Source organism: Crinia signifera, chromosome 7 (genome assembly GCF_055691185.1).
Source record: "Crinia signifera chromosome 7, ASM5569118v1, whole genome shotgun sequence".
Classification (NCBI taxonomy): Eukaryota; Metazoa; Chordata; class Amphibia; order Anura; family Myobatrachidae; genus Crinia; species Crinia signifera.
Genome location: NC_139223.1, coordinates 13,565,910 through 13,580,270, shown reverse-complemented (window position 1 = coordinate 13,580,270; position 14,361 = coordinate 13,565,910). Strand labels below are relative to the sequence as shown.

The window sequence follows — 14,361 nt, the reverse complement described above, 5'->3', positions numbered from 1 at the left end:
GGGGAGCGTTAACTCCCCCCTTCGGCGATGTCCCTTTCTGGAGATAGCGCATCAGTTAATATTAATGCGCTATCTCCTGTCCCCTGGCCGGCCGCACTGGGCATGCGCGGGATCTCGCTGTTCACGCGAGATCCCCAGCGCAGCCCAGACCTAACAGCAGCGACAGCGCTGTCCCTGCTGTTTAGATAGGGCTTCGCCAGCCTGATGCTGACCGTTCATACATTCGGCCTGCTATCATTTTGAAAGCAGCGCCGATATGGACAGGGGAGCATAGCGCCCCCGTCCATTACCGCATCCCGGCTCTATCATACATGGGGGAGAAGCGGTATCAGTGCACATAACGTGCGCTGATACCCTTCTCCCCCATAACGACGGATAATACATCTGCCCCACTATGATATAAAAAGGTTTTAGCAAAAACCGCCCTGGCCGTTGATCCTAAGAACACAGATTCAGGACTATAAATGAATTATTTATTCCAAGAATATTTCAGAGCTTTAGTTACAGAAATGTTTACCTAGATCAGTGGTTCCCAAACTGTGTGGCGTGGCTCCCTGGGGTGCCTCGGGACACTTGCAGGGGTGCCACGGGTTGGTGATCCAGGACCAATTCAAATTATTTATGATCAATTATTTATGGACAAAACCAGTGCTGGTGGCTGCCAATCATAAACTGTGTGTACAAACAGAAGCAAATCCTGCCCTTTACCACATAACTGAACCTAAGAAGCACATATAAACAACATTTACTTAACCCCTTCCCGACACATGACGTATATATACGTCATGTGTCGGTTGCGGGGGAATCAAGCCAGCTCACGGAGTGAGCTGGCTTGAAAGAGAGCAGGTAATGGCTGTATATTACAGCCAGGCACCTGCTCTCACGGCCACGAGCGGCGAGTTCGCCGATCGTGGCCGTTTAACCCTTTAAGCACCGCGGGCAAAGCGCCCGCAGTGCTTAAATAGCTGATCGGAGGGGGGGCGCCCCCCTCCGGCGCCGATCGGGGCCCCCCGCGGCGAGATCGGAGGGTGCCGATCGGTTGCCATGGTAGCCAGGGGTCTAATGTAGACCCCTGTGCTGGCCGTGTCAGTATTCCTATTACATCCTGCCTGAGGCAGGATGTAATAGAAAGTGCTGAAAATCACTATGTTCAGCCATAGAGCTCTATGGCTGAACCTAGTACAGGCGATCGCGCCCCCTAGTGGTCAAGTACACTAGGGGGCCTTGTAGTAAAAGTTTAAAAATAAAAAAAAAATAAAAAAATATTAAAAGTTCAAATCACCCCCCTTTCCCCATTTCACAAATAAAAATAAATAAAAAATAAAAAAAATAAACATATTTGGTATCGCCGCGTTCCTAAAAGTCCGATCTATTAAAATATAACATTAGTTATCCCGCACGGTTAAAGGCGTAAACGGAAAATAATTCCAAACGCCAAAACTACGTTTTTTGGTCGCATCGCGTACCCCAAAAAAAATAACTAAAAGAGATCAAAAAGTCGCCCATATCCCATAATGGTATTAATTAAAAAGTACACTTCAGCCCGCAAAAAATGAGCCCTCACCCAGGTCCGTAGGTGGAAAAATAAAAAAGTTATAAGCCGCAGAACATGGCGACGCGACGCAAATTAGAAAAACCGTAAAAGTTGCTATTTTTTTTTTTAGTGGTAAAACATAACGAAAACTATATAAGTTTGGTATCACCAGAATCTTAACGACCCATAGAATAAAGATAACCCATCATTTTAAACGAACTATGAACTCCAAAAAAAGCGTAACCAGCGCAAAATTGTGGAATGGCGTTTTTTTTTTTTTTTACCCCACATTGAATTATTTCCTGATTCCCCAGAATATTATACGGTATAGTAAATTGTACCATTACAAAGTACAACTTGTCCCGCAAAAAAAAAAGCCCTCATGTGTCTATATAGCCGGAAAATTAAAAAAGTTACGCTTATTTGAACGCAAGGAGGAAAAAAAAAAATTTTTTACAAAAAAGGCAATGTCGGGAAGGGGTTAATTTTATATATATTTTTTGGGCCTAGGGGTGCCGTGGAAAAATTCTGATACTGTAGGGTGCCGCGATTCGAAAAAGATTGTGAACCCCTGACCTAGATGATTAAATATATTTTAATAGTGCACACAGAAGAATACAATCTCAAATTAAAATAAATGGAATAAAAAACCACAGAAACTTAACTTACACACAAGTACTAGTTCTGTTGTGGGGGACTTCACACTGGGTCGCTTCCAGCCTGCTTGTTGGTCTCCAAGAAGTACATAGATTGTGGGGAGAGAAGTGCAATGATACCTGCAGCTCCCGTCATCCCTGCCACCTGCCACCTTCCAGAGTTGTAACCAGCTGAATGCTGGATACTTTAATGAATTTCCTTAAGTAATTGTTCCTGTTACATGAAAGGAAGATACCACTCTCCTTTTAAGTGTTTTGTACAAGCTCCTAACAGATTGGAGTGCAACAGATGCAAGGCCTGATAACGAGATCTGTATCCTGTCACTCCTAATGATTCAGGGCCTGGTTTCTGAGGGGTCTTCAGATCCTTATCTGACATTCTGACTTCACCAAGAAAAAGCTGTGCAAATCTTTTAATATTTTAAAGTGACACCTCTTAGCCCCCCTGGGTCACAGTGAGTTCACCAGCCATACAGAAAACATTTATAACTAGGTGATTCATCGCACCCTACGGGCGCTCTTCAAACCGGCGTAAGGGGCTGCGCCCCCTTAATTTGTGAACGTTTGTATTGTGAGAAAGATGGTTAGAATTGTATGTAAGATGCCTGTATTGCAACTTGAGTTATAGGTGAAATGTGTTAAATAGAGAGCATATGATTTGGAAGGGGGTGCGTATTGTTTTGTTTAATTAAAAAGCGGTTACAGAGTAAGATGTACATTGATAGTGTGGAGGGTACAGTGACATTTGTGGTGCGTGTTGTTGAGGTGTGTGTGCAATAGTATAGTAGGGTGCTTTTCAGTGAGCGGCTCCCCACTGGCGGAGGTCACGACACAGGAAAAAAGGAGGCTGGGTAGTGATAGGGGTGTGTGGGTATAAGGGGGACTAAAGAGGAGGGTGGGGGACACTGTGCAGCTCCAGCCAGTGGATGAGCGTCTATCGTGCCAGTGCAGGAGTACAGGACGGTGGCCCTGAGTCAGTGTCTCCTCCTACTGGGTGGGAGTTAGGGTGCATGACAGCAGGAGGCTGGGTGGTAAAGCATGATAGGGGAATGTGGGCAACACAGGGTGAGTGGGTCCCCACTGGCGGAAGTTACGGGGCAGGAGAACAGGAGGCAGGGCAGTGATAGAGGTGTGTGGGCATGAGGGGTAGAAAAGGTTTTTGGCTGTTGCTGAGTAGGGATAGGCATTGGTGCAGACGCCATCGATGGTTGGCATTGATGGCGATTTTACACCCTGCCATCGATAGTAGTAACATATTACTTGGATAACCATCGATTGTTGTAGCTATCGATGGTCATCCATAATATCTGACTGAATAGGCCGTGGGTCAATCAGAACTTGGTGGCGGGACTTCCGGGTGTGGATAGTGTGTAGCTATGCTCCGTGTCCCGGCACCTTTAAAAAAATTGAAACTTGATCGGTTCTCCTTTGCCATCGATGTAGGGAAACCATCTGGTCCTCCCACATCGATGGCAAAAGTATTCAACATCGGCCATAAACTATAGATTATTTGAAATCATTGATGGTCGATGGGCATCCCTAGAACTGGTGGAGGGTGGGGGACAGTATGCAGCTCCCGGCAGTGGGTGAGCGTCTCCTCCCACTGGGAGGGAGTGAGCGTGCATGAGAGCAGAAGGCTGTATAATAGTGGTATGGGGGCAAGACATTGATAAAAGTTGTGGCGCTGGTGCAGAGGGCAGTGGGGAAACCTGCAGTGCGGTAGCCAGGGCCGGATTTCCCACCTAGGGGCGGCACCTGCTTGTGGCGGTACAGGATCCCCCATTATCATGGGGGTACATGAAATGCGGGAGCAGGGTTGCAGGGGTCCGCTGGGGGGTGGAATTGCCGGAAGGGGGTCAGGGGGGTCTGCAAATTGCGGGAGGGGGTATGCGGGGATCCGCGATTAGTGGGAGGGGCGGGGTTCCGCAAATCGTGGGAGGGGGCACAGGGGGGGCTTGAATCGCAGGAAGGGGGGTCTGCAAATTGCGGGAGGGGGGTTGTCGGGGTCAGTGAATTGCGGGAGCGGGGGTTGTGGAGGTCCGTGAATCGTGGGAGGAGGGCGCAGGGGGGGTGGCGCGGGGGTCCGTGAATCCCGGGAGGGGGCATGAATCGCGGGAGAGGGGGTCGTGGGGGGCTGCAAATCGCAGGAGGGGGGGGGGTGCGGGGGTGCCGTGAATTGCGTGAGGGGAGGTCTGCGAATCGCGGGAGGGGGTCTGCAAATTGCAGGAGGGGGCGTGGGAGGGGGGGTGTGAATTGCACGGGGGTCTGCGAATCACAGGAGGGGGTAGCGGGAGGTGCCGAGGGGGTCCGCAAATCGTGGGAGGGGGGCGCTATGGGGGTTCCGTGAATTTCAGGAGGGGACGGGGGGTCCGCAAATCACGGGGGGGGGGGGCTAGAATTGTGGGAGGGGTGCCGTGAATCACGGGAGGGGGCGGTGGTCCGCAAATCGCGGGAGGGGGGGTCACGGGGGTCCAGGGGGGTGCTGGCAGGGGAGGGGGGTGCAGGAGTAATGGTGGATGGTGGCTGTGGAGTAATGGTGGATGGCTGGGCGGGGGGAGGTGATGTCAAGGGGGTGGAACGTTATACACATGAAAACGTTATACACATAAAACACTGGTCTTTTCCCTAGGGGGGGAATATATAAGAGATACATATAATGATAGGAGAGATAATTTCTTCGATCCTGTGATGGATCGTGACATAATATTTTAAAGTTTCATAGAAATATGAATATATTATAACAGTGTTTTCTGTTCACAGACAAAGTACAGAGCTTTCAAAAACTACTGGAGAAATTAAATCTACAACAACAAGGCATTTCAAAGCTGACCCTGAGAGATGTTCTAGAGATTGGGGCAGAGAACCTGGATGATGCTCAGCCTCAGAACATAACAGATATTCCCTGGAACTTTCTAAGGAAGCTCATGGCCCTGAACAGAACTGCAATAAACACTCAGTTAGAGGAACTTACACATATCCTAGATCCTGATGAAACTGAAGAAGAGATTGGTTTACCAACAAATGAAACCGATGACTATCCACCTCCTCATATCCACCCCCTTGATGTGGTGTGCGCCGTCCTGCAATGCTCAGAGAGTTTTCTACAGCAAGAGATTGTATCAAAAATGTCCATGTGCCAGTTTGCTGTCCCTCTGCTGCTCCCTGCTGGTGGTGGTCCAGAATGCACCTTCATGCTGTGGGCAATGAGGGATATTGTGAAAAGGTGGAGACCTCAGTCATTGGCTGACAGTAAAGGGTTCATAGAAGACAATGTCGTGAATATTCCCATGCCGGTCTTCTCCTTTGTAAAATTGGGGAAAAACAAACTTTCCAAATCTAAAATCCTGAATCAGATTCTGAATCCACCACAACAACATCACAACTTCTTCATACATGACAATATGGAGGGAGGAAATATTGAGAGAAAAATATCTGATGGACTTGTGGAAATTTCCTGGTATTTTCCTTGCGGTAAGTCTGATGTCTTCCCAGAGCCCATCGCAGTGACCAACCTACGGGGTGACCTGGCTTCCAACTGGGAACAGTTCACGTTTCTTACACGAGTCTCGTCGGCTGTGTTTGTGTTTGTTGAGGATATTAGTGAGAGAGAATTCAGGCTGTTATCCACCTGCAGCAACACGGAGACCCAGTATTATCTCATCCTTACTCCAAGTCCTGGGAATAAAGTATCTACAGAGACAGCGAAGCACATACAGTCTCTAATGTCACAGCTAACAATGAAAATGATTCAGAAGAGCAGCACAGCTAATGATGCAGCATTTGTGAAAAAGATACAAAACACCATTCAGGGTCTTTTAAAAAATTGTCAAAGTAGAAGTTTGGTTACTATTAAAGATGAGATCCGTGAAGATTATATCTATGTAGATGAGAACACGTCGGCATGTCAGCTTGCAAGTGACTATGCCAGGAACATTACCTCTGCAATACACGATGTAGCCGAGTATAAGAACCAAACTCTGAAGTTACAGGGAGATCTGTGGAAACAATTGTCAAAAATAAACAAAGAACTTTGCAGAATGACGAAGCAAGGCGGGAAAAATGCTCAAGATTATCAAAGTGAACTTATAGATCAACAAAGTTCTTTACACAAGAAACAACATGAACACGGCATTTCCGATGGCATCTCATTATTCATTAATGCAATTACCCATTTGTCTCAAGCAGAAAAACATTATTTCTTGAAATGGATGAAATTTGAGCTGGATTCAGTTGCCAGAAATAATATTTCTACCCTGCAGTCTGAGTACAAGGAGAAATGTAACAATGCATCAAATAATCCAGATGAATTGAAGGAATTGGACCAGAAAATCTCTGACAGTTCATTAGGGGTTGAACATTTCCTACGTGAGCTGGGGCAGGTCTATGAGGCTGAATCTGCAATGGTTAAAGACAGATTAAATGCTAATATGGAAAGACTATTTATAAAACTCCCAGGAATCGCTGCTGATCTTCTGCTGGATGGGTTCCCATTGGAACTGATTGATGGAGATGCCTCCAACATCCCCATGCAGTGGATAACTGATGTCCTGACAGAGCTGGACACCAAGACAGGAGGACACTGCAGAATGAGAGTAATAACTGTGCTGGGAGTACAGAGCACAGGGAAATCCACCCTTCTGAACACCATGTTTGGGTTACAGTTCCCGGTGGCCAGTGGGCGATGTACACGAGGAGCCTTCATGACCCTTATTAAGGTGAAAGAGACCTTCCAGGAGGAGCTGTGCTGTGACTTCATTCTGGTGATTGACACAGAAGGTCTGAAAGCTCCTGAGTTGGCTTCTCTGGAGGACAGTTATGAGCATGACAATGAGTTGGCCACACTAGTGGTTGGGCTGAGTGATATCACCATCATTAATATGGCCATGGAAAACACTGCAGAGATGAAAGATATTTTGCAGATTGTGGTCCATGCATTTCTTAGGATGAAAGAAATTGGGAAAAAACCCAACTGTCAGTTTGTACATCAGAATGTGAGCGATGTGTCCGCTCATCAGAAGAACATGAGAGACAGGAAGAAGCTTCTGGAACAATTGAATGAAATGACAAAAGTTGCAGCAGAAATGGAGAAGATAAGTGGAGTTACAGCTTTCAGTGATGTGATGGACTATGACTTAGAGAGACACAATTGGTACATTCCCGGACTGTGGCTGGGGGTCCCACCAATGGCCCCAGTAAATTTTGGCTACAGTGAGAATGTTCATGAACTAAAAAAGTATTTAGTTGGATTCCTACAGTCACATAACTCTGATCACAAGCAATGCCGGATCCCTGAGTTTATTACATGGATAACAAGTCTGTGGAGCGCAGTTAAACATGAGAAGTTTATCTTCAGCTTTAGGAACAGTCTGGTAGCTGAAGCGTACAACAAACTGGCTGCACAATACTCTCTGTGGGAATGGGGCTTCACCAAGTCTATCTACAGCTGGGTGACCAGCACAGAGACCAGTATTAGGAATCAGCCTGCTGATAGACTGGATACAGAAACCTGCGCTCAGTATAGGAACAGTCTCCAACAGCTGCTACATGATGAAGAAACAAAAATGTTGAACCGGTTAGAAAAATACTTTGATGATAAATCTGACAATGTTCATCTCATAGAGCGACACAGAGATGATTTTTTCATGAACGTAAAGTTCTTAAAGAGAGAATTAGAAAGAAACGCGCTCGACAAGGTCAACGAAGCTGTTTCTATTCAGAAAGGCAAATTCAAGGTACAGAATATTCAGAAAACATCTCAGACGTTCATTGAAGAGAAAATCACAGATCTTCTGAGATGCTGCAGAGAGAGGAACTGTGATCTGGGGGACATGGAAGTAAAGCGAGAGTTTGAGGACATGTGGAATAAAACTCTGTCCGAGTTACAGATAGAGGGATTACCAAAACGTAACATTAGCCAAGCCATGCTACAACTGCTGAGGAATGAAATGAGTGTAAAGGGAGCCGGGATAAACCAAAAATTGTCTAAGGTGCTGAGTTTGGATGGTTATAGACACAAAGAATTTCACATGGATAAAAAGTACATTGAAATGTCTTGGTACAATCCTAAACATTGGGCACAGTATAGGTGTCAAGAAAACTATGATAAGGTCTCAGATCTTGCTGCCTCCTTGTTAGATACATGTGCTACATATGTCACAGAGAAAGTAACATCCTTTGAAGACTATAATGACACTTATGGCCAGAAACTGCTGCACAGGATCAATGCTAAGCTTCAGGAAATCCATAAAAAGCTGCATCTTACCCCACAGTTCGAGCTAGACATAAAGCTTCTCATCTTTGGGAGAGCATCTGAAGCCTTCCAGAAGATGCATGATGCCTTTATCCAAGAAAATGACCCAAAGATCTGCCTAGAGAAGTTAAAACCGCAATATTTCTCCACATTTGATAATATATTTCAGGAGAAAGACCAGTGTCAGAACAGAGCAAAGAAATTCTGTGAGCTCTGCCTGAGGCCGGCACTAACTGACTATGTTCTGAGGCGTCTCGGGGGGGAAATCGTGGATGAGATATTACACAGTCCTGATGGTACAATGTTTAGCAGCAGAAGTAATTTCCAGAGAGCTCTGCTGGAGGGTCTATTGAAGGAAAACTCATTTCACTCCTTTCACAAGTACATTTATTCATATGAGAGTTTTGTGAAAAACTGGATATTTCAGTACATTGCAGACAATTATGAGAGTCCAGAAGATCTACTACAAAATATTTTGTGTGAGATTACTAAGAAAATTCAAGATGTTCTTAACAGAGAAAAATATTCAGATGTTGAAACCATTTCAGCCTTTTTAGAGAAGTTTTGCAAAATATTCAGGGAAGAATTAGTAATTTCCCAGAAGGACATGCAAGTGGTCTATTTCTGCAATTCTTCAGATGTTGGGCAGTTCTCTGAGAACATTCTGTCCTATCTCCCCACCACAGAGGAAGATATACTGTCCGAGCTGGAATTCTTAGACATTGAGACTTTACTATCCATGGTCTCACTGAAGCCTCAGGATGAGCTGTGTAAGAAGATGATCGGATGCGGACATCGGTGTCCTTTCTGTAGAGTCCCCTGTGAGAATGCAGGGGGTGACCACAAGGAGCATTCCGCATCTGTCCACAGACCTGAGGGACTGGGAGGGTGGAGAAATGTAACAGATGGGATATTGTGCACTGACATATGTTCTACTGATGTTGTATCAAATGCAACATTTCAAAACTCAGACACAAATTGGAAACCGCACCCATACAAAGACTACCGTGCCTATTACCCAGACTGGGCCATCCAACCTGACGCCAGCATCACAGCCTCGGATTACTGGAAATACATTTTTGTGAAGTTTAATAAAGAATTTGCTAAACGGTATAAGGCAGAGCCGGCGGTGCTGCCAGAATACTGGAAGAAAATAACAAAAGAACAAGCTTTGGAAAGTCTAGAGGCAGCTTTTCATATTAAGTGACAATAATAATATTAAGTTCTCCTTGAAGCTGGCAGAGAAATTATAAATCATATCTACTGTTTATTCTGTTACAGATAAGGAAAGTACCCAATATAGCAACAGTCACAACAACGTTATTAAATGGCGCCTACACCCAGGGCCGGTGCTAGGGTGTTCGGCGCCCCCCTGCAAAATATATATTTGCGCCCTACCTCCCATATTTCATAAAGGAACAGCATGTTCCAAAGGAATATGGTCTCACAAGGAAGAGGTGTGGCCACACAATAGTACCTCTTTTCAAATTTCAAATTAGCAGTGACCCTTAGTCGCAATACACCACACAGTAGCGACTCTTATTCATGTTACGCCACCCGGTAGAGTCCTTTATTCAATTATGCCACACAGTAGTATCTCTTATACCATAAAATAGTAGTGCTTCTCATACATTATGCCACACAGTAATGCCCCATTTTAACACATTATACCACACAGTAATTCCCTTTACACTTTATCACCCCTTTTCCAGCGACATAAAATTTCTGGGTTTTGTACATAAACGTGCACCAACCCGGGATTTTTGTGAGTGTACCTGGTGACAAGGAAAATATCCCATCTAGTGACCTGGGATTTTTACCCAGGACTCGAGCAAGGTTTTTAGCAGGTAAAACGAGCTGTGGAAACATTTCTTACCCGTGTTCTTTGACCTGCTGTCAAGCCGCCCGCAAGCCGGTTTCCGTGCGCTGCCCGGCCGCCCACCCTGCTTTCCCAGGATTCCCGTTTCAGTGTAAATGGTGTCAACCTAGGAAAAAACCCAGGAAATCAGGGCATTGGTTATAGGGACATCGTTAGGGAGACCCACCAAAATCCTGGGTCAAAAACCCTGTGTGTAACCCGGAAATTTGGTGGAAAAACGGTATATGTCTCAGTAATTTCCTTATCACATTATGCTACATCTGGCACCGTTTGTGACTGCCTGTGGCCACTCATGACTGGCTGCTGATGCGAAAGCTCTGATATGCTCACTGCCTGGCACTAAATCCAATGAGGCACCTGTAACAGCACTTATCAGTGCCAAGCAGTAAATCACCATAACACAACACATGACAGGGGGGGGGGGGGGGGGGGGGGAGAGGCGGGTGTCACACAGAACACATGGGGAGGGGACAATATTTTGAACAAAAACAGAGCAGGGATGGCACAGGGTGACACAGTGGCTTAGACACAACACAGAGAGGAGTGTGGCACAGTAACAGAACACAGGGGTGTCACACAATGATAAAAAAAAACTTGGGGTGTCTTACAGTGACACAACACGGGGGTGTCAAGGTGACAACACAGAGACAGTGACAGAAAGTAGAACACGGAGGGAGGGTGACAGTGACAGAACACAGGGTGGGTGACCAGAGTGACAGAACAGGGGGGGTGGGGCTGACAGTGACAGAACACAGAAGAGGGGGCTGACAGTGACAGAACACAGGGGGGGCTGACAGTGACAGAACAGGGGGGGGGTGACAGTGACAGAACAGGGGGGGGGGGTGACAGTGACAGAACAGGGGGGGTGAGTGACAGAACACGGGGGGTGGGGGGGGGCAGTGTCTCCCGTACCCTCTCCTGTGGACCAGTGACCTAAATTGAGTCGCAGGCAGCACCGGCGCCCACGGCAGCCACACCCACGATGCTGCCTTTTATAGCTGGAGCTGGTAGACAGGAGACATTTCCTTGTGTGCCAATGACTGCAGCTGTGTGAGCTTTTATGCCAGCCACAGAAAGGCACAGCATGGGTGACAGCCGCGGCAGCAGCAACATGAGCGGCTCTGCTGGGTGGGCGGAGCTTGCGGTAATCTCACGCAGGTCGGGGAGAGGGGTGTGCTGTGTTCGCTGAGCTCAGCTGATTGAAGCTTGGCCGTTTGCACTATACTGCAGCGGTGCCTTGTTTTTTGAAACACACCATATTGTCCACACACATAGCTGCCAGCAACAGTTATGTATAGCAGCAGAGATGAGTCGCAGAGCAGGGACAGCGCCTCTCCAGCCTGGCGCCTCCCTGCTTTGCAGGCTCTGCTGAGCGGGTAGCGCCGGCCCTGCCTACACCTACTTCAATATACTACTAAAATCAAAGCATTACGCAGTGTCCCTCTATTCCCAAACACCCGATATAACATATAAACCTTCATAAATAAGTGTTTAACCCCTTTATTCCCTTCTTTCAGAGCGATACATACAGATAGATGATCAGTGGTTGGGTTGCCAAAGGACAAAATACTCACAATGGTATCCTGATGGAGTGATGGAGTATACTTAAACTGCCCCCCTAACCATAACCCTGCCACCCCACAGCCTAACACTCACCCCCCCATCCCACAGCCTATGTCTAAGCCCCCCTAGTGCCTAATCCTAACCCCCCCTTCCCCAGTCTAACCCTAACCCGCCCGGGCATATTTACGTTCAGCATCCCAGCCACCAGGATTCTAGCGCCAGCATCCTCATTGATGTTGGGATACTGGCACTGGTCTGTTGGTCGTTGGGATGCTGGCATTGCTATTGTGAACGCCGCTATCCCAAACGCCAGAATGCTGAATGCACCCGCTCCAAACATAGAAACATAGAATATGAAGGCAAATAAGAACCCCTTGGCCCATCTAGTATGCCCCCTTTTAGACAGTGGACCCCCTTGTAGATGCGTCTGTTATTTCTGATCATACAAACACTATTCACCTATTAACCTAAACATAAGAGTCAATGGGCCTTATTCTGGTTCCTACATTCGAATGCGAGACACAGTGAACAGACTATTCTCCGCGTGCATGCAAGCAACCTTGCGGGCAGGGGGCGGAGAGGGGCGTGGGGCGGCAGGCTGCCCATTACCATATGGGAATGCCCAGCATTTCATGGGCGTTCTCATGGTAATGAGGCATGATGGACAGGCGGTTGTGGACAGCTGACATCACCGGATGTCAGCTGTCCACCTACCTCCCTCCGTGCAGACACGCATCTGTAAGGTTACTCTGAGGCAACCTTACATATGCGTGAGCCTTCACCATCAGTTGATAGGAGCGGATCCCACCAGCCTGTGAATGTGTTACTGTGTAACAGCCGTTCGCATGCCATGTGTGTGAATTTGCCTTGCGAATGGGTGGCGGCCAGCCACCATTCGCAAGGCGGGGTTTGGTGGACTCCCAAGGCTGCACATCCACAGCCTTGCAAATCAACCAGAATAATCCCCCATATATATGTACTGATGTGGAAAGGAAAAATGTTTAATAAGAAAAAGGATAAAATAATATATATGTATTAATTTCATTGCTTATAAAGATGGCTCCACTATGGTCAGAAGCATTATAATAGCAAAATCTAGTCTTGGAGGAATGCTGCCCCTTATTTACCATGTAGCAATACTTTCCAGGACGCTTGCCAATATGTATAATAGGATTCATATATATATTTCTATATAATACAGAATGTGTTCTCTAATCATACATTTTGTAGATTAAAATAAAAGTGACTTGATTCTGTGGCTTCAAATCTTGAATTATAATGAAACCAATGATTCTCTTGGCTTATAAATTGGGGGGGGGGGGGGGGGGTTGCTGCTCAGATACACACCAATAGGCTCAGTATGGGGGAGAACAGATTTCTCCACCTTTTCCAGTTTTCAAAGTTTTCCGTCCCACCGGTCTCGAGCTGCTGGGCTACGAGTAGCCTCATAATCTGCTATCTGGAGCATTAGGGCATACTAGGAACTATGGGGGTTATTCAGACCTGATCGCAACCCTGCCGATCGTAGCGCACAAGGCTAATTAGCCTTTTGTAAGTTGATTGGCAGGAAGCCGCTGTTTTAAGGGAGGGTCTGTGACATCAGCTCCGGGCTCGATCAGCCTGATTCTATCACACAGCTAGAGTTGGTTCTGGAATACACACAAACTGCACACACTGGGAAATCATTCTATAGTGAGTAAGTTGTATATGGATTCGCAGTTGGCTGCTGAGCTGCAATATTTTGTAGCCATTTGTAGACTTACACGGGGTGATTTTTTACTGTGTCTGGGCAGTGACTACTGAATAACCCCCTATGTTCTCAGAGCAACTATAGCGTTCTAGGTTACCCAAACTCGCTGTTTGGTTTCTCCAATCAGTGAATGCTGAGTCGCTAGTTAATAAGAATTGCAGGCAGGGCTGGTGGAAGGTGTTTCGGCACCTAGGCAATAGTCCAGCTTACTGCTCCCACCACCACCCACACACCAATACCCACTTTCCAGACCCTCAGGAGAACGTGTGTAGGTGGTGTCTTAGAACATTATGTTCCACATGGTGCCTCTCTGATCCATCCTTCATTTTGGAATAGACTCAGAGGTGCCGCCAGATTCTGGAGCCCCTAGGCTGCTTCCTATTGGTAGAGTCAACCATGATATTATGCAGTATTATTTGAGAACCTGCATCATACCTGTGATGTCTGGTCTTGGAAATTCTACTACTGCTCCTCACTGATGTCTGTCTCATCTCATATACGGGGAACAGTAAGATAACATCACACGTATGAGTTCATAAACTCTGCAATCTGCCATAGAGCAAAATAGAGGATCTTGGCAACTGTTTGGCAAAAAAATAACGAACATCCAGCCAGTGTCCAGATAACCTCATCTCTGGTGGATCCCTAATGCTAAGTATTTTGGAACCTTGTTTTTAGACTCATTGGCAAGAGTGGATAGATGGAATTATACATGAGACTTTTGCTTTG

The 14,361-nt window shown here is 46.5% G+C and overlaps 1 protein-coding gene across 2 annotated transcripts in view; it reads left to right on the top strand.

Annotated features, from left to right (window-relative positions):
• LOC146019786 (up-regulator of cell proliferation-like) overlaps positions 1-10,730 on the top strand; it is a 30,887-nt gene extending 20,157 nt beyond the window's left edge. For both annotated transcript variants that reach the window (XM_083152342.1, XM_083152341.1), the window contains exon 3: positions 4,951-10,730. In XM_083152342.1, coding sequence (XP_083008468.1) covers positions 4,951-9,647 — 4,697 coding nt within the window. In that variant the 3' untranslated portion in view covers positions 9,648-10,730. The remainder of the gene's footprint in view (positions 1-4,950) is intronic.
• The last annotated feature ends 3,631 nt before the right edge of the window (positions 10,731-14,361 follow it).